Raw genomic sequence first — 24,999 nt, forward strand, 5'->3', positions numbered from 1 at the left:
ATTCTGGTGTTGATTTTTTTTCTGTTACACATTTACTAATTGGATAAATCTATTTTATATTTTCATAGACTTTTAAGAATGTAGCAATACCAAATGTGTGGATTTGTTTTGTTTTATGTTTAATGTGGCAAAAGGGAGGCGATTTGAACTTTTGTATTTTTTTATTTTTGTCATTTTTAAAAACACTTTTTTTTCACTTTTGATAGTATTTGTTAGCTCTTGAAGGGGACTTGAAGCTGCGAACATTCGTTCACATGTACTGCACATAGCAGTGCAAAATCACTGTCTCCTATAAGTACCAGCTGAGCGCTGGCTTTCAGAGGAGAACCATCATGACAAGCACGGAGATCTTCAGCAGACACCAAGCTGTCATGGCAATCCATCAGAAGCCCGTAATCATGTCACGAGCATGTCATTGGACGCATGGAATGACGTGCCCCCCTGCCAGCGCATTTATGCCGCTGTCAGAGACTGACTGCGATATTTAACATGTTAACAGCCGTGGTCGGTGCTCCGCTCCACCCACAGCTGGGAGAGCAGATGATGGCTGAATAAGCATCATCAGCAGGGAAAGATGCAGGCGCGGCTTGCAAGCCTGCATCAAAGTTAAGGACCCGACATGAAGTAACTGTACGTTATATGTTGGGAAGGGGTTAAAAAAAACTAGTAGCAGGAAAAAATATAAAATAAAAAACAAAAAAAACTACTACTACTACTCTTCTGGCAAATCCCTGCCATTCTAGCATTGCTACTTGTTGTTCTGAGTAGCATTCAGCACAAGACTTGTAGGCTGATTTCCATGGAGAAATCCCTTTACAAACCCAGTGTTGAAAGCTCATCAGCGATGCAGGAGTCAGTCAATCTGCACTCTGCCCTTGGTAATACTGTATATGCTGAGTGCTTCTGACGTTCAGTTAGGGATACATGGTGTTTACTGCATGGGGAAGGCTGCGCCACTCCCTAGGGCTAGGGACATACTGACTAATGTATTGACTGCTGAGCATTAATCAGAGGAATAAGCACCACAGTCCTCAGTTCCTTGCACCAAGAGGAAGCGCCGATTATAATTTGGAGATACCATTTATTCCAGCCAGAACAACTCTGCATACAGTTTTAGCGCTCTCACAGTTCCGACCAGCGTGCACACTGGCTGCTGTGTCGATAAGCACTCAGCACTGGACTGGACTGGTAGAGAGCTTCCCCCAGGGAAGCCCTCCACAAGCCAAGAACTGAGAAGTCTTCATTAGCGCAGCAGTCAATCAATTTGCACTCTGACCAGCACTGTGTGCCTATACTGCATATGCCGAGCAATGCTCAGCCCTTGTTACACTGATCAGTGCTGGGCTGGTAGACCAATTCCCCCTCTCAGTCCAGCGCTGAGTGCTCATTAGTATTGCAGCAGTCAATGCACAAGGCTGGAATCACACAAGCACATAGCATCTGATGCAATATGCTAATGACACTTGGCTCCAGCACTGCTGCGAGAGTGAGCCAAGAGTCAGTGCACTGTGCTCCGATCCTCTTGCAAGAATTAAATCGCAGCACAGGTGTGGAGGAGATGGAGAAAGTAATTTCTCCATCTCCTGCATGGCCTGTCTCAGCGTATATCGGGCTGCAGTGGGATGACATCCCACAGCATGCTACGATGGTTCTATCATGCCGAATCGGCATGAGAAAATAATCGCAGTTCTGCACTGCCCCATTGAATAACACTGCTTCGAGTGCTATGTGATGTTTTATCGCATAGCACTCGGGCGTGTTATACGCTTGTGTGGCCCCGGCCTTAGTCAGTCTCTAGCCCAATGGAATGGTTCCGCTTATTCTATGCAGTAGACACCATATATTGCTGTCAATAGAGCTCAGCATACACAGTATTAGCATATATAGTATTAGCACAGAGCCTGCCAGGACGCAGACCAACCAAATGCCTCTACAAGCCCAGTGCTGAGCAGTCAGTTTGCGTCCTGATCAGCACTGTGTCTGTACCTATTATTTATATGCCGAGCAATGGTGACAATACTAACACTGCATGATAAATTGTAGGGATATTAATATAGATCTATCCCTACAAATAATTGCTCAGTGTACAGTATATGTATAGGAATAAAAACAGAAAAATAGCAAAGCAGCACTAATCCATCCTAATCCACAAAATGCATGTGACCATTGGATGTCAAAGTACAAAAATAAAAAAAGGGGCAGCACTTGTTTCAGAAAAAGAAAAACTTACTTATTCCAAACCAAAGTATGCAACATTTTGTCTCCAGCAATAAGCCCTTTATTGGTAAAAACTAAGGGGCTTCAGTATTGGCACCATTTCTGTGTACTTGAGAAACACTGCTCAAAAAAATAAAGTGAACACTCAAATAACACATCCTAGATCTGAATGAATGAAATATTCACATTGAATACTTTGTTCTGTACAAAGTTGAATGTGCTGACAACAAAATCACACAAAAATCATCAATTGAAATCAAATTTATTAACTAATGGAGGCCTGGATTTGGAGTCACCACCAAAATTAAAGTGGAAAAACACACTACAGGCTGATCCAACTTTGATGTAATGTCCTTAAAACAAGTCAAAATGAGGCTCCGTATTGTGGGTGTCCTCCTTGTGCCTGTATGACCTCCCTACAACGCCTGGGCATGCTCCTGATGAGGTAGCGGATGGTCTCCTGTGGGATCTCCTCCCAGACCTGGACTAAAGCGTCCGCCAACTCCTGGACAGTCTGTGGTGCAACGTGACTGTTGGTGGATGGAGCGAGAGATGATGTCCCAGATGTGCTCAATCATATTCAGGTCTGGGGAACGGACGGGCCAGTCCATAGCTTCAATGCCTTAATCTTGCAGGAACTGCTGACACACTCCAGCCACATGAGGTCTGGCATTGTCCTGCATTAGGAGGAACCCAGAGCCAACCGCACCAGCATATGGTCTCACAAGGGGTATGAGGATCTCATCTCGGTACCTAATGGCAGTCAGGCTACCTCTGGCGAGCACATGGTGGGCTGTGCGGCCCTCCAAAGAAATGCCAAAGAACACCAGGATTGGCAAAGTTGCCACAGGCGCCCTGTGCTCTTCAAAGATGACAGCAGGTTCACACTGAGCACATGTGATAGACGTGACAGAGTCTGGAGACGCCGTGGAGAGCGATCGGCTGCCTGCAACATCCTTCAGCATGACCGGTTTTGGCAGTGGGTCATTAATGGTGTGGGGTGGCATTTCTTTGGAGGGCCACACAGCCCTCCATGTGCTCGCCAGAGGTAGCCTGACTGCCATTAGGCACCGAGATGAGATCCTCAGACCCCTTGTGAGCCCATATGCTGGTGGGCTTGGCCCTGGGTTCCTCCTAATGCAGGACAATGCCAGACCTCATGTGGCTGGAGTGTGTCAGCAGTTCCTGCAAGATGAAGGCATTGAAGCTATGGACTGGCCTGCCCGTTCCCCAGACCTGAATCCGATTGAGCACATCTGGGACATCATCTCTCGCTCCATCCACCAACGTCACATTGCACCACAGACTGTCCAGGAGTTGGTGGATGCTTTAGTCCAGGTCTGGGAGGAGATCCCACAGGAGACCATCTGCAACCTCATCAGGAGCATGCCCAGGCGTTGTAGGGAGGCCATACTGGCACGTGGAGGCCACACACACACACACACAATACTGAGCCTCATTTTGACTTGTTTTAAGGACATTACATCAAAGTTGGATCAGCCTGTAGTGTGTTTTTCCACTTTAATTTTGGGGGTGACTCCAAACCCAGGCCTCCATTGGTTAATAAATTTGATTTCCATTGATGATTTTTGTGTGATTTTGTTGTCAGCATATTCAACTTTGTACAGAACAAAGTATTCAATGAGAATATTTCATTTATTCAGATCTAGGATGTGTTATTTCAGTGTTCCCTTTATTATTTTGAGCAGTGTATATAGATATCTATAGATAGAGATATAATATATCTATCTATATGTATATCTGTATGTCTGTCTATCTATCTGTATGTCTGTCTATCTGTATGTGTCTGTCTGTCTGTCTATCGTCAAACTTGGGCCATGTTAGCCATAAGGTTTCACATAACATACCATTTATATACACTTTCTGCTTTCTGTGTTACTGTAAATGTGAACTTTTTTTTTTTTTTATAAAGGACTGCTCTCTTACAGGTTATTAGAGTAAGCTGATATGGGGAATCCATGCTGTGCTTTACTCTGTAGCCTCAGATGCTGCCTAGTAAACAGCCTGTTATCCTGGGGCGTGTGTTAATAGAACACAGCATATTGAGCTGCCAATCCTAAGATGGCTGCTCCCATGAACTGTGATTCTCACAACATAATTCTATTCACAGATATTATGCTTGCAAGTGTGGTTTATTTACACATACAGTCTCCTTACTATGATATATGCTAATATGTGTGAAAGCGATAGGTCCTCTTTAACTCCCCAGACAAACAATTGTCCATGGCTCCCATACACAGTATAGGCTGAATTTGTAGACTGTGAGCTCTCAGGGGTCCTCTCTACTCCTGTACCAGTTGGTGTCTTGTATTGTTAAAGATTATTGTACTTGTTTTTTTATTATGTATACCTCTTTTTCACATGTAAAGCGCCATGGAATAAATGGCACTATAACAACTTTTCGATATTGGCAGGTTCAGCCGAAATTAAGTTAACGTCAATAGGTCAAAATTTTTTAGTTGACATTAAGTACAACACGATTACATTTCCTTAATATTGAACAGTGAAAGCTTTCAGTAGTTAGACAATGTTACTTACTTGTCTTTCCAGTGATGATGGCCATAGTGGCCACATATGTCCTCAATTCCCGTCAGAAGATGATCAAGGAACTAAAAAACAAATCTGGGATCATGATTTTTTTCTTAAAATCAAACATTCATGTTTCACACCCCAAGACCTGTTAAATAAGTTAACCCCTTACTAATATATGATGTACTGGTACGTCATATGCCGGCTCCCTGACTTTGATGTGGGCATGCTGAGCCTGCATCTTTCCCGGCAAATGATGGCTGATTTAATCAGACCATCATGTGCTTCCACCCGCAGTTGTTAGCCTATTAAATGCTGCTGTTAATCTCTGACAGCAGCATTTACCACACGCTGCTACGGTGGCGCATTATTCCATGAGCCTATCGGGGAGCCAGTGACGTGATCGCATGAATGGGTTGCTGAAGACCCGCCTGCCCATTATTACGATATTCCTGTGAAAGCCAACATTTAGCTGGTGTTCAAAGGAGATAATGATTTTCTCTATACATCGCAATACCACAAACAAGCAAACGATCGCAGCTTAGTCCCTAAGGGAATAAATACAGTAAAAAAATAAAAAAAGTTTAAAAATATGAAGGGAAAAAGAAAAAAAAACACACCACAAGTTCAAATCACCCACCTTGGGTCCCATTAAAAGCAAAACAGATAGAAAGAAAAAAAATAAACACATTTGGTATTGCGGTGTTCGTAAAAGTCTGATCAAAATATTAAATAAATTAATCAGATAGGTAAAAGGCGTAACGAGAAAAAAAATCAAAGCACTATGTTTTATGTTTTTTTTTTGCAGCCGCACCATTGCAGTAAGAAGCGCTCAAATCATCACATCTACCCTAAAATGGTATAAGTAAAAACGTTAGCTCAGGGCGCAAAAAAAAAAAAAGACCTCACACAGCCCATTATCATTAAAATTTAAAACGTTACGCGTCTTGGAAAATGGCGACAAAACCTGGAGAGTCATTATGGCAGGTCAGTTTTACCGTATAGTGAACATGGTAAATAAAAACAAAAAACAATTGGGGAATTGCACATAATTTTGCAATTTCAACGCACTTGGAATTTTTTTCTTGTTTTTCAGTGCATCACTTGATAATGTTGTTGATCAAAATTACAACTCGTCCCACAAAAAATAAGCACTCATTCAGCTACAGTGGCTTGCGAAAGTATTCGCCCCCATTGGCATTTTTTGTGTTTTGCTACCTCACAACCGTGAATTTCACTTTTTTTTTTGAGGGTTTGCATCAGCTCATATAAAGAACATGCCTACAACTGTGAACATTTGTTTTTCTTCTTTTTTGTGACTAGAACAAGTAGGACAAAATAACTGAAAACTTCAGTGTGTATAACTATTCACCCCCCTAAAGTCAGTACTATGTAGACTGTCCTTTTGTGGCAATTTCAGCTGTAAGTCACTTTAGATAAGTCTATATGAGCTTTCCACATTTGGCCAATGGGATTTTTGCTCATCCCTCAATGCAAAACTGCTCCAGCTTCTTCAAGTTAGGTGGTTTCCTCTTGTGAACAGCAATCTTCAAGTCTTATCACAGATACTGAATTGGATTAAGGTCTGGGCTTTGACTAGGCCACTCCAAAACATTTACACATTTTCCCTTAAACCACTTGGGTGTTGCTTTAGCAGTATGCTTTGGGTCATTGTCTTGTTGGAAAGTGAACCTCCATCCCAGTCTCAAATCACTGACAACCAGGTTTTGCTCAAGAATATCCCTGTATTTCGCACCATCCATCTTCCCCCTCGACTGTCCCTGCTGCAGAAAAACATCTCCACAGCATGATGCAACCACTACCATGTTTCACTGTGGCGAATGGTGTTATTGGGGTGATGAGCTGTGTTGATTAGGTGCCAGACACAGCGTTTACCTTGGTGGCCAAAACATTGGTCTCATGTGACCACAGAACCTTCCTCCATACATTTGGGGAGTTTCCCAAATGTCTTTTAGGCAAACTCAAAAAGAGCCTTAAAATTGTTGTGTGTAAGTAAAGGCTTTTTTCTGCCCACTCTTCCATAAAGGCCACCTCTAACTGCTTATTGTGGTCGTATGGACAGATATTCCAGTCTTTGCTTGGGAACTCTGCAGCTTCTTCATGGTTACCTTTGGTCTCTGTGCTGCCTCTCTGATTAATGCCCTCCTTGCCCGAGCTAAGTTTTGGTGGGCGGCCCTCTATTGGCTGATTAGTTGTGGTACCATGTTCTATCCATTTGATAACAGTAACCCATCACAATGGCTGTAAATATCATGGTCCTGACCCGCATATATCGTGCTTACCAGGCAACCCTTATAAAGTGAATATTGCAAATCCTATAGTATAGTACTACAATGAAAAGGTTGTATACCTGTACTCATATTGCGGGACAAGTTGCGGGGGACAGAGGGAGTTTACAAACACCTCGACGGATGTTTCATCTCTACACAATGCGGCTTAGTCAGGACGAAGCCGCACCATCAACGTAGACAGTTGTACACCTGTAGAATCTTGTTCCACGGCCATCCACTTGGAGGAAGGATGAGACAACCACCTGCGCTCCCAGTTCTTTCACTTTTTTGCCTAAGTCAGTGTTTTTCAACTCCTGTCCTCAAGACCCACCAACAGATCATGTTTTCAGAATTTCCATTCACATTGCACAAGTGATGACATTATCACCTGGGCAATACTAAGGAAATCCTGAAAACATGACCTCTTGGTGGGTGGGTCTTGAGGACAGGAGCTGAGAAACACAGGCCTAAGTCTTTAAAGTCATTGCAGATAATTTCCAAGTACTTTCTTGCTGTGTCATTTGTACGCACATGTATTAGCAGGAATGGGAAGTCATCTGTAGTTCTGAAAAGTCCTGATGTCCCAACAGCATCCAATCCAGGGATTCAACCTATTCTAGGTCTTTGTCAAGTATAATAGGTCGAAACGTTGTAATTTGATGGCGGATAAACTTCAGATTTTGGATTACATAACCCTGGATTGGATGCTGTTTGTTTTTCTACTGCTTAATCCTCCGAGTGGGTTCCTTGGCACTTTGAACGTGCGTCCCATGTAGTGAGTGCTGTCAGCTTTCCTTTCTGTTTCTGAGTCCTGATATCCTGTCAGCTTTTTGCACCTGGAAGACAGCACATTTCTATTGAGATTACATCCGGTCTGCAGATAGCGGCCTCTGTTCTTCTCAACAGGGAATCCCTATGACTACCACTCTCAGTTTCTTCTTCACAACATTTTTCTTTCTCCATCCAAGAGGACTCTGAGCTTTCAAGGTTATTCCTTGTGGGCAAAGTCTTATCTTGATGTATTTGATCATTGTTCTCCTGCATGAGAGCCTGTTGCTGCTTCCTTAGTAGTATGGGTGCTGACATGCTCCCATTCCTGTGTTTCTTCAGGTGCACTACAAATTTCTTCTCTTTCTGTATTTTGGATACTTCTGCTCTAAGAATTCCTCACCGTCCTTAAAAATTTTCAATGTAGCTATTCTCTCTTCTAGACTTTGCAACTTCGTAAATTTTTTCAGCGTTTTTGATGGCAAAATAGAATGGGGTTCTTTTTTTCACAGAACTTTATGTACATGTATAAATAGAGACAGAAAAAAAACGCTGAAAGAGCATCAAAAAACGCAGCAAAACCTGCGTTTTTGACGCAGCTGATTTCCTGCAGATTTCCGACGTAAAAAACCCCACAACATGTGGGAACATAGCCTAACAACCCTTTGCTTGTGTCTGATCAGCATATACCTTCAAAAAAAGTTTTATTCTGCGTTCATACTATGGAAAGGTCTCAGGACTACTCAGGTGGGCAGTTTATTGTCCCAGACTAGTCATGCTTCCCATCTTGTAAGTAATTCAGAAAAACTATTTTTTCTGAATTACTAATAAGAAGGCAATATTGATTCAGAATCCAAAGTACACTGTGCAATGTAACATAGTAACATAGTTTTAAGGTTGAAGGAAGACTAAGTCCATCTAGTTCAACCCATAGCCTAACATGTTGATCCAGAGGAAGGCATGTGTTAGTGAACTTTGACGTTCATAAGATACATGCATTATATAGGGAGAATGATTATCTACGATAAGGTAAATAATGTGCTGCAGGAAGAGTGGTATGTGTCATTGGCGGAAACGCTCTCACCATTGTGGTCACTCTTGCTTCAGAGCGTTATCAGCCTTATCTTAGATACTTATTCTTCCTCTACAACCCATGTATCTGATGAATGTCAAAGTTGATGACTGAAACATCATACACAGTGTACTTTGGATTGTAAACAAATATTGCCTTTACCACATACCTAAGAGCCTAGTTCTTCAAAATTACGAGAAGTGGTAGGACCCTACTAGTGCACCACCTACTGGAGTGACGGAGCCTATAGAAAACTCCCATCTTGTAGAAATACCCTCTGCAAGAGTGACATTACCAATGGCTTATTGCAAATAGCAAGGATCTCACAGTAACCTCATTCTTGTAAATTGTATAGATTGTGCACAGGTGGACATGCTTACAAGATGGGTGGCAGGACTAGTGCACAGAAATAAATGCTCTGTTAAACAAGTCCTGAAGCATCTGTGTAACGCAAAACGTAGAATGAAACTTGATTTTGAAAGCACATCTAGAGATTACAGACTCAAGAAGGGGGTTGTTAGAATACAGAAATAGCATGGAGCAGAGGCACGGTGTTTATTTTAGATCAATGGGAAAATGGTACAACGGTGTGGGGAAACATTCATCAACATTTCATTGGGAAATAGCTTTTCTCTCATTGACTTAATGAAACAAACATACAGATGAACAGATTTCTCAAATATGATGAAAAACATAAGGGCCAATTCCTCAACACAGCGTAGTGCACAACACCAGTCTTTGCGAAAAAAAAAAAAAAAAGGCGCCAAATTCATTAAGAGGCGCACGCCACAATGAATTCAGAGGCTCTAGTAAGTGGCGGTGTGACGAAGCCAGAAATGCTATTTCAATCAGAGACTGGAGTAGCATTTCTGGCGTACAAAGCACACAGATGAATTTAATAGGCGGGCATGGCCAAGCCTCGTCCCACCCCACTTCCACCCATTTCAGTGGAGTCAAACTGGCGAAAAAACGGCAAACATTGCAAAATTTTTGAACAATTTGCCTGTTGCAAAAAAGTTTTGCAACTTTTTAATGCTTTGACACCTGTTTTCTGGGGTAAAAACTTTGAAGAATCGGGGCCAAAGCCTTTAGTATTTACCATATTTAATTGATTTTAAATGGTGATGCAGCATATGTGGTCATGGTATGAAAGGAATAGTGTCCACAAATGGTATAGAATCACAACAGCTTTCAATGACTTGTATAAATGCACAGGGACTGTTGCCTTCTGGTTTTAAATGAGTCAATTGTAATGCAGCATGAGTTAAGGGGCTGGTACAGAAACCACTGCTTCTTCACCCTACTTTTCCCAACAACATATTCATTTATACAGATAATAAATGATCTTCTTTCTCAAACCATGTAGTCTACGAGGAACACTGGTATAGAATAAAAAATGATCCTGTTCATGATTCACAAGTCCTTGTACTATGCTCTACACAGGCAAACAAGCTAGTTAGTCGCCTGCCAGGCTGTAAAAAGTAGTAATCAATGATCTTGGAAATTTTAAATTTTTTTAAAGTTAAGTGAAAATTAAATCTAAAAGTGATCTTACTTGTTTTTGTGATTCCAACATTGTGTATCACATGATTTATTCACAACACATCACTGTACAAAAGGGGAAGAAAACAAATGCAGGGCGAATGTGCAGCAATTCATCTCATGACTCAACATGTTAAAGGGGATGTGCAGTCATAAATAAATTCTCAAAACAGTTTATAATGTTCGAAAATAAAAAAGCAAGGTCATACTCACCTGGTGCCCTGCGACTCAGTCACCCACCATCTATACCTGCCTCCAGCTGACCAGATGCTATCTAGCCACGTGGTTGCTGTCCTGGCCAATTGACTAGACAGAACAAGATCAGCTGTAAATAAGCAGAGCAGAAGGGGCGAGAAGTAATGGAACCAGCGGGACAGAGGGTCAGTAAGGGGAGGGACAGTGACTTGTGTATAAAGTGTGAATATACATACTTCCTTTTCATACCAAACCTTATTTGGTAAACTTAAGGCTGTGTGCAGATGTTGCGTTTTTATCACATTGCTTCAGTGCAGCGGTTTTGTTACAAAACCTGAACAGTTTCCCGATGCCAGCAAAGTGAATGAGAATAACTGAAGCAAGTCTCATGCACACGTTGCTAATTTTTACCTTGCAGATTTAAATCTGTAGCATGTCAATTCTTTCAGCGTTTTCGCTGCACATTTCACCCATACTAATCCACTAATGAGAGGGGAAAAATCTGCAACAAACACGCATGTATTTAAAAAAAAAAAAAAAGCAACAAAAACATGCATGCATTTTTCCTGCCAACACATCAGGATTGGCAGCATTTTCTGCTGCAAATGCTGGACGTGTGCACATGCCCAAGAGCACAACTTTGGCAACAGGTGTCCCAGCATGACAACACCTTTCCAAACGCCCTATTAAATCAAATGAAGAAAGTACGCCAGAGCAAATGCACCTTTAGGATACACAAAGAGTTGACTTTGTTTCAGTCACCTGAGTATGGATCTCTTCATTTATTGAACGCTTGGTCTCCTGCTTCTTTTTCACAGCCAAAAGTTCCACCAATGGACGAATTGTCATTCCCTTTATGAAATAGAAGCAGCATGTTAAGAAGTGCTATGAAAGATTAGAAATAGAAAAATATATAGAAAAGTAACCAGGATTCATCAATTCAAAAATCCCTAAAATAAATGGTGGGCACAAAGTCCAGTTGTAATGTGAAAGCTAACATGCACCAGAAAAATAACAAAGATCATTAATCCAGCATATGGGGCTCAATTCATCATTGCATTTCCATCAGTTTTTTTGGGGTGAATACCTCTTAACTTTGTGATCTTCAACAAATTCATTCAGTTGGCTCCTTTGTTCAAGATGTCTTTTCTGGTTTAGTTAGTTTTCCAATTTTAACTTCAACTTAGCTATTCAAGATGTTTTAAACAGATTCATGAAATGCAACCTTTTAAAAAAAAAAAAAATTTGCAATATTTGGCACATCTCTGCTGCAGTTATCCCTGGTGACTATGTGTGCCAGTTATTTTTGTGCATTTTTTGCGATATTTCACGAAACATGCAACTTTTCCAGCTAATATGTTGCAAAACTAGTTTCTGACAGAAAAAAAAGGAGAAAACTTTGGGCTTTGTGCAAAATTCATGAATCACATATGCCATTTTGATGAATTTGGCACAAAAAAGGGCTATAAAAACCACAAGTAAAAAAAAAAAAGAAAAAGTGACTTAAATGATTATTCGGGTCCCTGGTTTGCCTCTACAATTCACAACTGCATCTTAGGCCCAGTCACAAATTCAGCCATATTTGATGGGAAGATTAACACAACATGCAGAACTAATCTTTGCATCAAAAGTTATGGCCAACCGGACGTACCCAATTCTAAATCATTGGTGTCCGTTGGATAACTGATCCAGCGCCCCATCATTTTTAGTTTTCTGCTCATATGACGCAACACAAAATGGGAAATAATGTAGATGTCAACTTATTTAGAATAATTTCTGTCTTCCAATAGTTTAGAGATTATGAATGGTTGTTACCTGTACAAACACTGTGAAGAATATGACTGTTATTATTGCAGTGAGGAACATTTGTCTGTTGGCACTATGCAATAAATATCCCAGGGAGAAGGCAATGGCACCACGCAGGCCACCATACGCAATAATAAACTGGTCTTTACTTGTCAGTTTGACTATGCGGAACTTGTTAATAAACCAAGTCAAGCTCATGACACCTGTAGAAAGACAGCAAAGTTCAAGTTAGCTTCAGTCTTACATTGTGAAATTGTCAATGGCACACTATAGATCTTACAGCCAGATTATAGATGGTGTCACTGCATTTTATTGCTTAATAAAGATCGGTAGCTGCACTACGAAAACTTGGCAATGAGTTAATAGCAATGTATGGTACCAAGTATCAGTGTAAAGATTACTGACAATTACATGTAATACATTGGGCTTCTCAAAAAGTAGGTCTAGTGTTCAGTAAGCAGACAAGTAAAAATGTTATCCTTTGTATCATTAAAAAAAAATAGATTGCGATATCCATCCATCTACATACATACACACACATATAATATATACATATATATATATATATCCACACACACATACATATTATAAAACACATATTGGCTCAGCACACACTGATCAGCATAAAGGAGTACATCCCATCAGATTTGTCAGAAAACCTTTAGTTTCCTTTCAGAAGCAACATTTTCTATGGGATACCATACTACAAAATACTCCCACAAATGTGGGCCATTGACTAAAAACAAGATTTGTTATTTCGCACACCCAAAAAAGTAATTTTCCTAACAAATTCATTCAAGACCATGTTGAAAAATGGAGTACACCCCAATGAAAATCTTAGGAGCAAAGCTAAAGTTTAGAGTACAAAATTCTAATGAACAAGAATTCCTGTCCAGCAGACCGTTGACTATAATACGGAGCTACTTAAAGAAAATCCCTTATCATTTCATGCTGTCAGCTTCAAAACTGTATGGTGTCGGAAAGGAATACAATGAAAAATGCATGGTGCCTAGTGAAACATGGTAGTGGCAGTGTCGTTTTGTAGTGCATGACAGCTGGTGTCGGGGAGTAACATTTCATTGATGTACTGCCTTATATTGAAAGAGTCACAAACGCCCCCCTGAGGAAGCTGAAAGCGAAACGCAAACTGGGGCTCATCCACATCCCACCAAGGTTGTATGTTTGGCTTTATCAATGCAGTCTACACGTCTCTACTTTAGGTCTGATGTGCGTCCTTTTTGGTATATATATCTTATGCTTTATTGCAGTGACGGCTTATTGTACCTTTTGGCCTACTACATACTCAGTTGGTGTACTCACATCCTTGCATCTTTATTCTCGGATTATATCTGGTTATACTGGCTTCATTGTGGAAGGTTTACTTCTCATGATTGCCATAACACTATTTTTGATATATTAAGTCTGTTCTGCACAAGCACTTTATCTAAACCACCAAGTATTTTTTGCCTAAAATTGCCCTTCATGATGACATACTGTTGCATATTGTACGTCTAATCTATACAGAGCCACATCCCTTATTCTACTCATGCAATCATTGATTATGTGTCCTTAGACTTATACATTGCTTGGACAGATGTGGTACTTAGGTGTCGCTTCCGCTTTCCCCTTATTTTTTGTGTTTTCTATTTTTATGATACTTGTTTCTATCTATTTATAAGAAAGTTTGTAAAGATTTTTATACCATATACTCCTGTTTCCTATTTTTCTATTGGCTTGGTCTTATATTGAAAGAAGATTCTATCATCACTTCGTGCCCTTGCTAAATGTGCACTTCTCCAACAGGACAATGATACGAAACGCATATCTAAAGTCACTGTTGCATTTCTGGAGAACGGGGTGAAAGTGATTCAGTGGCCAAGTGTCTCCTCATCTGAGCCCAATCACCTATGAGGAATTCTGTAGAGACAAGTTGGGCATCACTCTCCATCTAGCCTCCAAAAGAGGTTGTTCTTGAAGAATGAAAAAAGGTACAGGTTCTTCTCACAAAATTAGATCATCAAAGTTAATTTCTTTCTGTTCTTCAATACAAAAAGTGAAACCCATTATATAGAATCATTACAAACAGAGTGATCTATTTCAAGTGTTTATTTCTGTTAATGTTGATGATTATGGCTTACAGCCAATGAAAACACAAAAGTCATTATCTCAGTAAATTAGAATACTTTATAACAGCAGCTTGAAAGATATAGTTACTTACCGGAAACGGGATTTCTCAGAGCCCATGGCGGCACCACGGAGAGAGGGGATCCGCCCTCAAGGACAGGAAACCTACAGATAAAAAGGGCGGTACGTCTCTCCCGCGTCAGTTGTTTACAGAGCACGAGAGGACCACCAGATTAGTAACACAAAATTAAACATTTTTAAGAAACTTATCAGAAACACCATGTGACTACATATAGGCAACTAACAAGTGTGTGCACCCACACATGAAGGGAGGGAATGTACGGGTGCCATCATGGGCTCTGAGAAATCCCGTTACCGGTAAGTAACTACGTCTTTCTCCTTCCCCCATGACGGCACCACGGAGAGAATTACAGAGAGGTGAAAGATTAGGGGGGTACCACAGCTTCCAGAACCCTTCTACCGAAAGTAAGGTCTGAAAAAGAGGTTAAGTCTAGCCGGTAGTGACTGAAGAAAGAGGGTGAAGACCAGGTTGCCGCTCTACATATCTGCTCTATCGTGGCACCGGCCAATTCCGCCCTGGAGGCTGCCACCGCTCTTGTTGAGTGGGCCTTCAGTTACTCCAGGGCGGCTTCCCCACGTGAGTACGACAGTGTGATGGCTTCCCTTATCCATCTGGCCTGCATGCCCTTAGAAGCTTTTTTTCCCCTTACGAGGGCCCTGAAAGCAAACAAAGAGAGAACTATCCTCCCTACACTCTTGTGTCGCCTCTAGGCAACGGATTAGGCACCTTTTGACATCTAGCGTATGCAAGTCTCTCTCTTTCTTGTTCCTAGGATTGGGGCAGAAAGAAGGGAGGGTGATTTCCTGAGACCTGTGGAATCTCGACGCCACTTTTGGTAGGAAGGCAGGGTTGGTTCTCAGAGTAACCCTATCCTCCAAGATTTTTGTGAAGGGAGGGCCTGCAGATAGAGCCTGAATATCACTGACCCTACGTGCAGACGTGAGAGCTACTAAAAGCGCTGTCTTGATGGATAGGATTTTAAGGAACTCTCCTGACAGAGGAGCCTTTGTTAAAGCTGAAAGGACCAAGTTTAAATCCCAAGGGGCAGTATTTCGAGAGGGGATGGGTCGGGATCTGGATGATGCCTTAATGAACCTAGATACCCATCTATCCCTGGCCAGATCAAAGTTGTATAGGGCTCCCAGCGTCGCAACTTGGACTTTCAACGTACTTGTGGCCAGGCCCTGTTCCAAACCACTCTAAGAATTCTAGGATAGTTGTTAATGGAATCTCCCCTCCTAACCTGGAACCTGAGACTGAAAAGAACTTCCTCCAAGTTTTCCCGTAGTTTGGTGATCACGGGTTTCCTACTTTGAAGTAGTGTGGTGATGAGATTTGGGGAAAGTCCTTTGTCCCTCAGAAAATTCAAATTCCAGGCTGTCAAGTGCAAGCTTGTTACCTGAGGATGAAGTACCGGACCCTGCGAAAGAAGCTCCGGAAGCACCCATGGGTCGGAGATTGACATCATCCTCAGCCGAGAAAACCACGCCCTCTTTGGCCAGAAGGGGGCTATCAAGATTATTCTTGCTTTATCTTCCCTGATTTTCCTCAAAACAGCCGGAATCAGGGCAGTTGGAGGAAATGCATAACCTAGAGGGTGACTCCATGGGATCATGAAGGCATCTAAAGCTATGGGCTTCCCTTTGGGGTCTAGAGAGCAGAATGTGTCTGTTTTCTTGTTCGGACTGTTGGCGAACAGGTCTATGGAAGGACGTCCCCACATTTGTACAATCTGACTGAAAACTGACTGATTTAACTCACACTCGCCCTGTCTTAGCTGTGTCCGGTTCAGGAAGTCTGCCGTGCGATTTTCTATCCCTTGTGTGTAGGGCTGATAGGGATTGTAAGTTTTCCTTGGCTAATTGAAAGATGACCTCTGTCGCTTGCATCAGAGAATGGGACCGGGTACCCCGCTGGTGGTTCAGGTGCGCTACTATTACTCGGTTGTCCAAGAACACCCTCACATGGTGACCTTGAAGTGTGTGTATGAACTCCTGGAGTGCAAACTCTATGGCTAGAGGTTTGTTCATGTTTGAGGAAACTGGCTTCAGGTGTTCTGTCCAGACCCCCTGAGCTACAAGATTGTTGAGGTGAGCCCCCCAGCCCCTGGGGCTTACGTCTGTGCTTAGGATTTGAGGTATGGGGATTGCCCATGGAATACCCTGGGCTAGATTGTCTATCTTCCCCCACCACCTTAGGGAAAGTGTGGTCTCTCATGATAGCGTTAGCTGCCCTTCTAAATGCCCTTATAGAGATTTTTCTACCTTTAAGATTTCCCACTGCAGGGCCCTTGTATGTATTTAGGCCCATTGAACAGCTGGGAAACAAACAGGCAGGGAGCCTAGAAGGGACATGGCTTTCCGTAGAGTCAGATGGGTGGGTCCTTGCCCGCGATATTTGGTCTATGATCTTGTGAATTTTCCCTGTGGGGAGACGACACTTGTCTTTTTGAATCCAACACAAAGCCCAGATATTCCTGTATCTGGCATGGCTCTGTTTTGGATTTTTTCAGATTCAAAAGCCATCCTAAGTGTGTCAAGGAATCCATGACCTTTTCTAGTTGGGTTCTGCAGTGCAGGAAGGAACTGCCTATAACCAGAAAGTCGTCCAAGTATGGAACGACTAGGATGTTCTGTTCCCTTAGATGTGCCATCAGCTAAGCAATAACCTTGGGGCTATGGCGATGCTGAATGAGAGGGCTGTGCATTGATAGTGTTTGACCACTCCACCTATGGAAACCGCTACTCTGAAGAATTTCTGGTAATCTTTGTGTATGGGGACATGATAAAAGGCGGTCATGAAACAATTGGGAAACAGCATTTTCACTGATGATTTTATTGTCGCCATCTTGAAGGCTTGCACCTTCAATAGCCTGTTCAACTTTTTTAAATTTATGATCGTTCTGTAAGTCCCATCTGGTTTCTTCCTCAGGACTAAAGGAGAGTAAAAGCCTTCGCCTTTTTTCCCCGTCAGGACCTCCTGAAGGACCGCTTTCCCGATCAGTCCTCGGATTTCTTGCTTTAAGGCCAGCTACTCCTCGTTTGAGGGCCTTTTGGGTGTTAATACAAAGTTTGGATGTGGAAATGAGAGGAACTGTAATTTCTGACCTGATTTTATTAGGTTCAGAATCCATGAGCTGTTGGATATTGTTTCCCAGGCAGGGAGAAATTCTGATAGCAGAAAGCCCTCCCAATGAGGGATTTCCCCAGGTGAGTGGAAGGCTGTCATTGGGGGATTTGTTGAACAGGAACCCTTTGGTTTTCCTTCTCCTGTCCTCCCATTTATCCTCGTCTTTAGGGGGCTTCCAGCGGATAAACCTTTTGCTCCGAAAGGGCTTCCTGTAAGCAGTGTTAGATAGGAAAGTGAAACGCTTTTTATTGTCCCCAGCTTTCTCTAAGATGTCATCAAGGGTGGCCCAAACAAAAATTCACCCTCACAAGGGATGGAGCATAACCCTGATTTTGTCTGTAGATCCCCTGACCAACATTTAAGCCAGAGGGCTTGTCTGGCCGCATTAGCGAGCCCTGTCGCCCTAGCTCCTAATCTGACAGAGTCTGCAGAGGCGTCAGCTAGGAAGGCAGCCGCCCCTTTCATTACCGGGATGGATTCTAGTATTGTGTCTCTAGACGTTTTCTCTCGCAGTTGCGTTTCAAGCTGGTCTAGCCAGACCATTAATGACCTGGCCGTACATGTAGCTGCTACCGCAGGTTTTAACCCCCCCCCCAGCGGCTTCCCAGGAACCCTTTAGGAAGGTGTCTGCTTTTTTGTCCATGGGGTCTTTTAACATGCCAATTTCCTCAAATGGGAGGGAGAACTTTTTTTAAGGCTTTAGCAATTGTAACATCCAGTTTTGGCGCTTTCTCCCAAAAGGAACACGCCGGGTCATCGAACGGGTACTTTTGTTTTGGGGAAAGGAGGCCCTTCCTTTCCGGTCTTTTCCACTCTTTTTTAATTAAAGAGTGAACTTACTCATTAAGTGGAAAAGATCTCCTCTTTTTTTTTTTGTTCTAATCCGCTGAACATCACATCCTGGATAGATCTTTTGGGCAGAGGGTCTGCCAACCCTATGTTGCATCTGACGGCCTTAATGAGACTGTTTCCTTGATAGGAAAACAGCTCCGTCCTCCCCTATCCGTAGATGAGGAAGATGAAGAACGGCTAGACCCGGACTCGGGGGATATGTTTTTGGTTTTCTTAAGCCCCCCCCGAAGAGACTTAATAGTATCTTCAACCTGCGATTTTATCAGGTATCCAAGTTCTGAGGCAAATTTCAGAGTTTCCTCGCATATGGTCTACTCTATACAGGAACTGCAGTCTTTTATCCCAAGTAGCGGGTAAAACTTCCATGCACAGTGCACAGGTCCTATTCTTAGTTTTGCCTGTACTCTTTCTTCCCTAATAAGAGAAAGAGAGGGGGGCCCTAGTTACACGGTGGACTTTCGGGAAGATCACTTACCAATCTGACAGAAGAGAGGGTACAGGGTCTGGAGGTGGAGCCATCTTTGTAGACGGGGTTTCCCTCCTTGTAGATGCTGTAGTGGAGTCTTTGCTGCGCTGGGATGACCTGACAGAGCGCCCACTTCCACTGATATCCCGTTCTCTGCGATGGCCCGGGTCCTGTTGTCCCGTCTCTTTTTGTGCAGAGCTGGCGGTGGTGGTAGCGACTGAGGATGCCGCACCTGCACCTCAAGTAACTCCTAGTCACTCATGCCTCAAAAGACCGCATGCCAGAGTTTTAGAGAAGCACTTACTGGCGTTCCCAGCTGTTTTTTAAAGCCCCGGGAGCTCTCCCCCTCCAGCTGGCCATACCCCATAGCGCCTGCGATGCTCCGGTGCGCCCCACCTCCCCCGCACCTGCGGGGGGGGGGGGGGGGCGCTTGTGCCTGCGCAGACTGGTTTCCCAGTCATGTCCTGCGGCGCTATGCCATCCGGAGGAGCCCAGCGCACCCGTACATGCGTGGTAGAACCTGGAGGTTCTGCCCAGCCCGCCGCCGGGCAGCGCCGCAATCACGACTGCCGCATCCAGGGGGATCCAGCGCAGCAAGCTTCGGCGGGCCCCGACAGGCACCGCTCCTCTTTGTCTGGACCACCCGCACACCCTAAAGGCCTCTGACCCCAGCGGTGGCGCTTCAGGACACCGCACCAGCTGAGGAAGGGAACCCCTGCTGCCTGGGTCAGACTGGCCGGGCCTGGCTCCAACGACGATCTCAGTCTTCTGGCACCCCACAGGTACGCCTCCTCTAGGTACTGTAGGATCCCGTCAAGGAGAGGAAACCAACTGATACGGGAGAGAGGTACCGCCCTTTTTATCTGTAGGTTTCCAGTCCTTGAAGGGTGGATCCCCTCTCTCCGTGATGCCATCATGGGGGGGGGGGGGGGGGAAATATTTTTAAAATCCAAAATGTTGGCCTACTGAAATGTATGTTCAGTAAATGCACTCAATACTTGGTCGGGGCTCCTTTTGCATCAATTACTACATCAATGCGGCGTGGCATGGAGGTGATCAGCACTGCTGAGGTGTTATAGAAGCCCAGGTTGCTTTGATAGCAGCCTTAAGCTCATCTGCATTGTTGGGTCTGGTGTCTCTCATCTTCCTCTTGACAATAGCCTATAGATTCTCTATGGGGTTAAGGTCAGGCGAGTTTGATGGACAAACAAGCACCGTGATACTGTTTTTAAACCAGGTATTGGTACTTTTGGCAGACCGGACTCTGGGACCTTGATTTCCAAATGAAATGCAAAATTTACTTTCATCTGAAAACAACACCTTGGACCACTGAGCAACAGTCCAGGTCTTTTTCTCCCTGGCCCAGGTAAGACTCTTCTGGCGTTGTCTATTGGTCATGAGTGGCTTGACACTTGTAGCCAATGTCCTGGATACGTCTGTGTGTGGTGGCTCTTGAAGCAATGACTCCAGCAGCAGTCCACTCCTTGTGAATCTCCCCCAAATTTTTGAATGGCCTTTTCTTAACAATACTTTCAAGGCTGCGGTTATCCCGGTTGCTTGTGCACCTTTTTCTACCACACTTTTTCCTTCCACTCAACTTTCCATTAATATGCTTGGATACCACACTCTGAACAGCCAGCTTCTTTAGCAATGACCTTTTGTGACTTACCAGATGCTGTGGAGTGTGTCAATGACTGCCTTCTGGACATCTGTCAAGTCAGTAGTCTTCCCCATGATTGTGGAGCCTACTGAAAGACTAAGGGATCTTTTTAAACGCTTTGTAAATCTTTGCAGGTGTTTTTTGCAAATTATTCTCATTTACTGAAATAATGACTTGTGTGTTTTCATTGGCTGTAAACCATAATCAACATTAACAGAAATAAACACTTGAAATAGATCACTGTTTGTAAGGACTCAAATACATGACTTTCACTTTTTGTATTGAAGAACTGAAATAAATTAACTTTTTGATGATATTCTAATTTAGTGAGATGTACCTGTAGATGTTGCAATATGTCGCCAACTTGTTCATTCCATTCCTCGAAGACTTGGTGCTGTCTTTAAAAATCATAGCGCTCATACAAAATACTAGATGTAGTAGTTTTTGATGTGGGGTGTATTCATTTTTGCATCATGTAATTTGAGTAAAACTGAAGAAGATTTTGTAATGAAAGTTATCTTATTAACCTCACTTTCATGTTATGAGTTAAAAAATGTTCCATGAACTCGGTCTTAAACATTTTGGAAATTGTTCTCGTGTTTCGTAACAAAATGTATTAAAATCTTACTTTTCAAAAGGGGGTGTACTCATTCATGCTGAGATTGCCGCTGGTAGCTCGGCTTAAGTTGAAGCCAAAACCCGGCTTTAACTGTCAGAAACAATGTAGCACTGACAGGTGTAATGCATTGCAATGCTGGTGCAATGCAATGCATTATACCAACAAAGTCCCATAGAGGGACTAAGAAAAGAAAAGTACACATTTTGGTTCGACGCATCAGGAACAACCAGACCTATAAAACTGTCACATTGGTTAACCCCTTCAGTGAACACCGTAACAAAATTTTAAAAAAAGTGGCAAAAAAATAAATAAAAATCTGTGCATTTTCATCATAATGCAGAACAAATAGTGGAATAAAACATGATTGAATGGAAATAAAAATAGTATAGCTGAAAACGTCATTTTGCTGCTGTGCTGCCTGGAGGACTAAAAGCGCAGAGCTACATAGCGAGGCGGCTGAGCGTGCAGAGGCTTGCAGTTAAATACAGAGGAGGCAGATAAGTACATAGTTAAATGCAATATCATAGTTTGACACAAGAACATAGTTTGCGGTTTTCCTTACTAGCCTTCTATTAGTTTTCCTGCTTTTACCTGTATTGTTTATGTGCTCCATGGGCAATGCTACCAGGTGTGCGTCATGTGAGATGTATGCATTACTTGACCTGCCGTTTGAGGGTGAATATGTCTGGCTCGATGACAGCGAGTTACATGTTGGGAAGCCCAGATACTGGATCTAAATGTGCAGCTATCAACACTGAGGAGCATTGCAAACCTGGAGAGGAGTTTAGATCTCACTGAGCTTGTGCTGGCTGGGGCCAGTGACATGGAGATGGGGAAGATCAGGACCCAGAAGTAGGTACCTGGGTAACAGAAGAAGGGGTAGGTGGAAAAGTGTCAGGGAGCCCAGTCCTCATCTGGCACAACCTAGTAAATATGCCTGTTTGGCTGATATTAGAAATGCAAGCCCAAGGCTGGGATCACTGCAGCCGGACGTTGCTCCTAGCAACCAGGAAGACGACTGCTGTAAGGAGGAGGGAAATAGGAGTGCAGTAAAGGAAAGACATGTTGGTGGTAGGGGCTCTATAATTAGGCGGACAGACAGGGACATCTGCTGTCGAGACTGTGAATGCCAAACAGTGTGTTGTCTGCTGGGTGCTCAGGTTCGGCATATTGCTGATCAGATAGACAGATTGTTGGGTGGGGCTGTGAAAACCCAACGGTCATGGTACACATCGGTACTAATGACAACGTTAGAGGGAGGTGGAAGGTCCTTAAAAATGATTACAGGGAACTAGGAGAGAAGATGAAGGCCAGTACCTCCAAGGTGGTGTTTTCAGAAATACTGCCGGTGTCACTCGAGACAGCGGAAGCTTAGGGAGATAAATAAGTGGCTTAGAAATTGGTGTAGGAAGGAAGCTTTTGGGTTCATGGAGAACTGGGCTGACTTCGCTGTCGGCTACAGGCTCTATGGTAGGGACGACCTGCACCTCATTGGGGAGGGTGCAGCTATTCTGGGGGAAAAATGGCCAGATGGACGGAGGAGCTTTTAAACTAGGATCTGGGGGAAAGGAGGATAGTCGTGCTAATAAGGGGATAGATAGAGTAGACCGAGCAGAGAGAGTGAGACAGTAAGGCTATGTGCCCACAATGCAGAAATGCTGCATATTTTTTACGCTTCTCCCTGGCAGGAAAAACGCATGCGTTTTTTACATGCGTTTTTCCCGCCAGGTAGAAGCGTTTGTCAAGCATCTTTGCATGCATTTCATCAAGCGCTTTTCCATGCGATTTTAGCATCACTTGGAAAGTGCTTGACAACTTGTTCACACTATATAAATCCATGCAAACGGCATGAATTTTTAGTAGTTGTGACCAAGTTAGTTAAAAAAAAAAAAGAATAAGAATGGTAAAAAATAAAAAAATAAAGTTTATACTCACCTTCCGTTTTCCTCCCGGTGTTGTCTGCTGCGTCCGGTGTGTTGGGCGGCTCGCGCTGTTGTGAAGGACCTGCGGTGATGTAATTGAGTCATGTGATGGGTCACATGACTCAGTGACGTCATGGCAGGTCCTTCACAACTACGCGAGCATTGCAATAGACCGGACAAAACACCGGGAGGACATCGGAAGGCAAGTATAAATTTTATTTTTTATTTTAAATTCTTTTTTTTACAGTTTCTATGGTACCCAGGTCTGGATGAGAGTCTCCTCTCCTCCAGACTTGGGTACCATCCGCACATAGAAACGCATAATACCGTGTGTACAAATGTACTGACACGGATATTATGCGTTTCAATGCAAGTCAATGGCGGCGATTACGTTGCGTGTCCGCAAAATTAATGGACATGCTGCGGATTTTTGAGCGCAGCATGGGCATTGACATTGCGGCTTGTCATTGGGGACCATGGGGGGGCGGATTACCAAGCGTTTATGCTGCGGAAATTCCACAGCATAGACGCTTGGAAAACGCATAGTGGGCACACAGCCTTAGGGTTAATGAGGATCTGGGGGGGGGGGGGGGGCTTAGATAAGCAAGGAAAGTAGGGAGCTGAGTAGGAGTAACAAATGTGCTAATAGTATTAAATGTCTGCTGGCAAATGCAAGAAGTCTCACAAACTAAATGAATGAATTGGAGACTTATGTCGGTCAGAGAATACGATGAGGTGAAACCTGGCTGAAAGCCATGAATGGGTGACAAACAGAGGGATATACATTTAAAAAGGACAGGAAAGAAAAAAAGGTGGAGGGGTGTGTATTATCATAAGATCCAACTTAAAACCTGTGCTCAATGATGACGTTGGGGGAAGCTGCGACAATGTAGAGTCAGTATGGATAAATGTACATGGGGATGGCAACAATGGAAAGCTTTTAATTGGAGTTTGTTACAAACCTCCTAATACAGTTGAACAGGTAGAGAATGAAATGCTGCAACAAAATAAAAATGCAGCAAATAATAACAGGGTCCTTATTATGGGACATTTTAACTATCCATATATTCAATGGGACATAGAATCTTCCAGCTGTCCTAAACCTGTGCTTATCCACAGTTCAGGACAATTACATCTCTCAGCTGGTAGATGAACCAACCAGGGGAGGTATCGTATTTTTCGGACTATAAGACGCACCTTAAATGTTAGGGTGGAATATAGGAAAAAAAATATGTTTTAATAAGATGGGGGGGGGGGGTCTGTCTTATAGTCTGAATAGGTATCTTACCTGGGGGGCGGTGGAGCGAAGGTCACAGGAGGCAGGATCCTTCTGGAAGCCGGTGCTCCAGCAGCAGGGAGTTGTGGAGGTGGTGGAGCAGGATCACAGGGCCCTCCGTTCCGTCCCTCTGGAACCGGGCGGCTGCAGCAGAAGAGGTGAGATGTCAGAGGGCCGTGGCCTGGCTGAGGGGCCGTGGCATAGCGGCATGCGCAGCTAACCAGAGTGAGCGGCTATCTTCCTGAAGCTGTGATCTACAGGAAAATGGCCGCCGAGCTACCAGTCTGCGCATGCGTCGGCTCGAGAGGCCATTTTTCTGTAGATCACAGCTTCAGGAAGAGGGCCGCGCACGCCGCTCACCGGCCCCCAGCATCTCACCTCTTCTGCTGCTGCCGTGTTCCTGAAGGAGGGAGAAGGGAGGGCCCTGC

The 24,999-nt window shown here is 43.5% G+C and overlaps 1 protein-coding gene across 4 annotated transcripts in view; it reads right to left on the reverse strand.

Moving 5' to 3' along the window:
- The window catches only part of SLC9A1 (solute carrier family 9 member A1), a 98,883-nt gene that overhangs the window by 25,661 nt on the left and 48,223 nt on the right, over positions 1 to 24,999 (reverse strand). For all 4 annotated transcript variants that reach the window (XM_073666178.1, XM_073666182.1, XM_073666181.1 and 1 more), the window contains exons 5-7: positions 12,451 to 12,644; positions 11,398 to 11,487; positions 4,777 to 4,847 (exon numbers count right to left, since the gene is read on the reverse strand). In XM_073666178.1, coding sequence (XP_073522279.1) covers positions 4,777 to 4,847; positions 11,398 to 11,487; positions 12,451 to 12,644 — 355 coding nt within the window. The remainder of the gene's footprint in view (positions 1 to 4,776; positions 4,848 to 11,397; positions 11,488 to 12,450; positions 12,645 to 24,999) is intronic.

This window comes from Phyllobates terribilis, unplaced genomic scaffold, assembly GCF_046119375.1.
Source record: "Phyllobates terribilis strain yellow unplaced genomic scaffold, ASM4611937v1 Scaffold_2__4_contigs__length_985480577, whole genome shotgun sequence".
Taxonomy (NCBI): Eukaryota; Metazoa; Chordata; class Amphibia; order Anura; family Dendrobatidae; genus Phyllobates; species Phyllobates terribilis.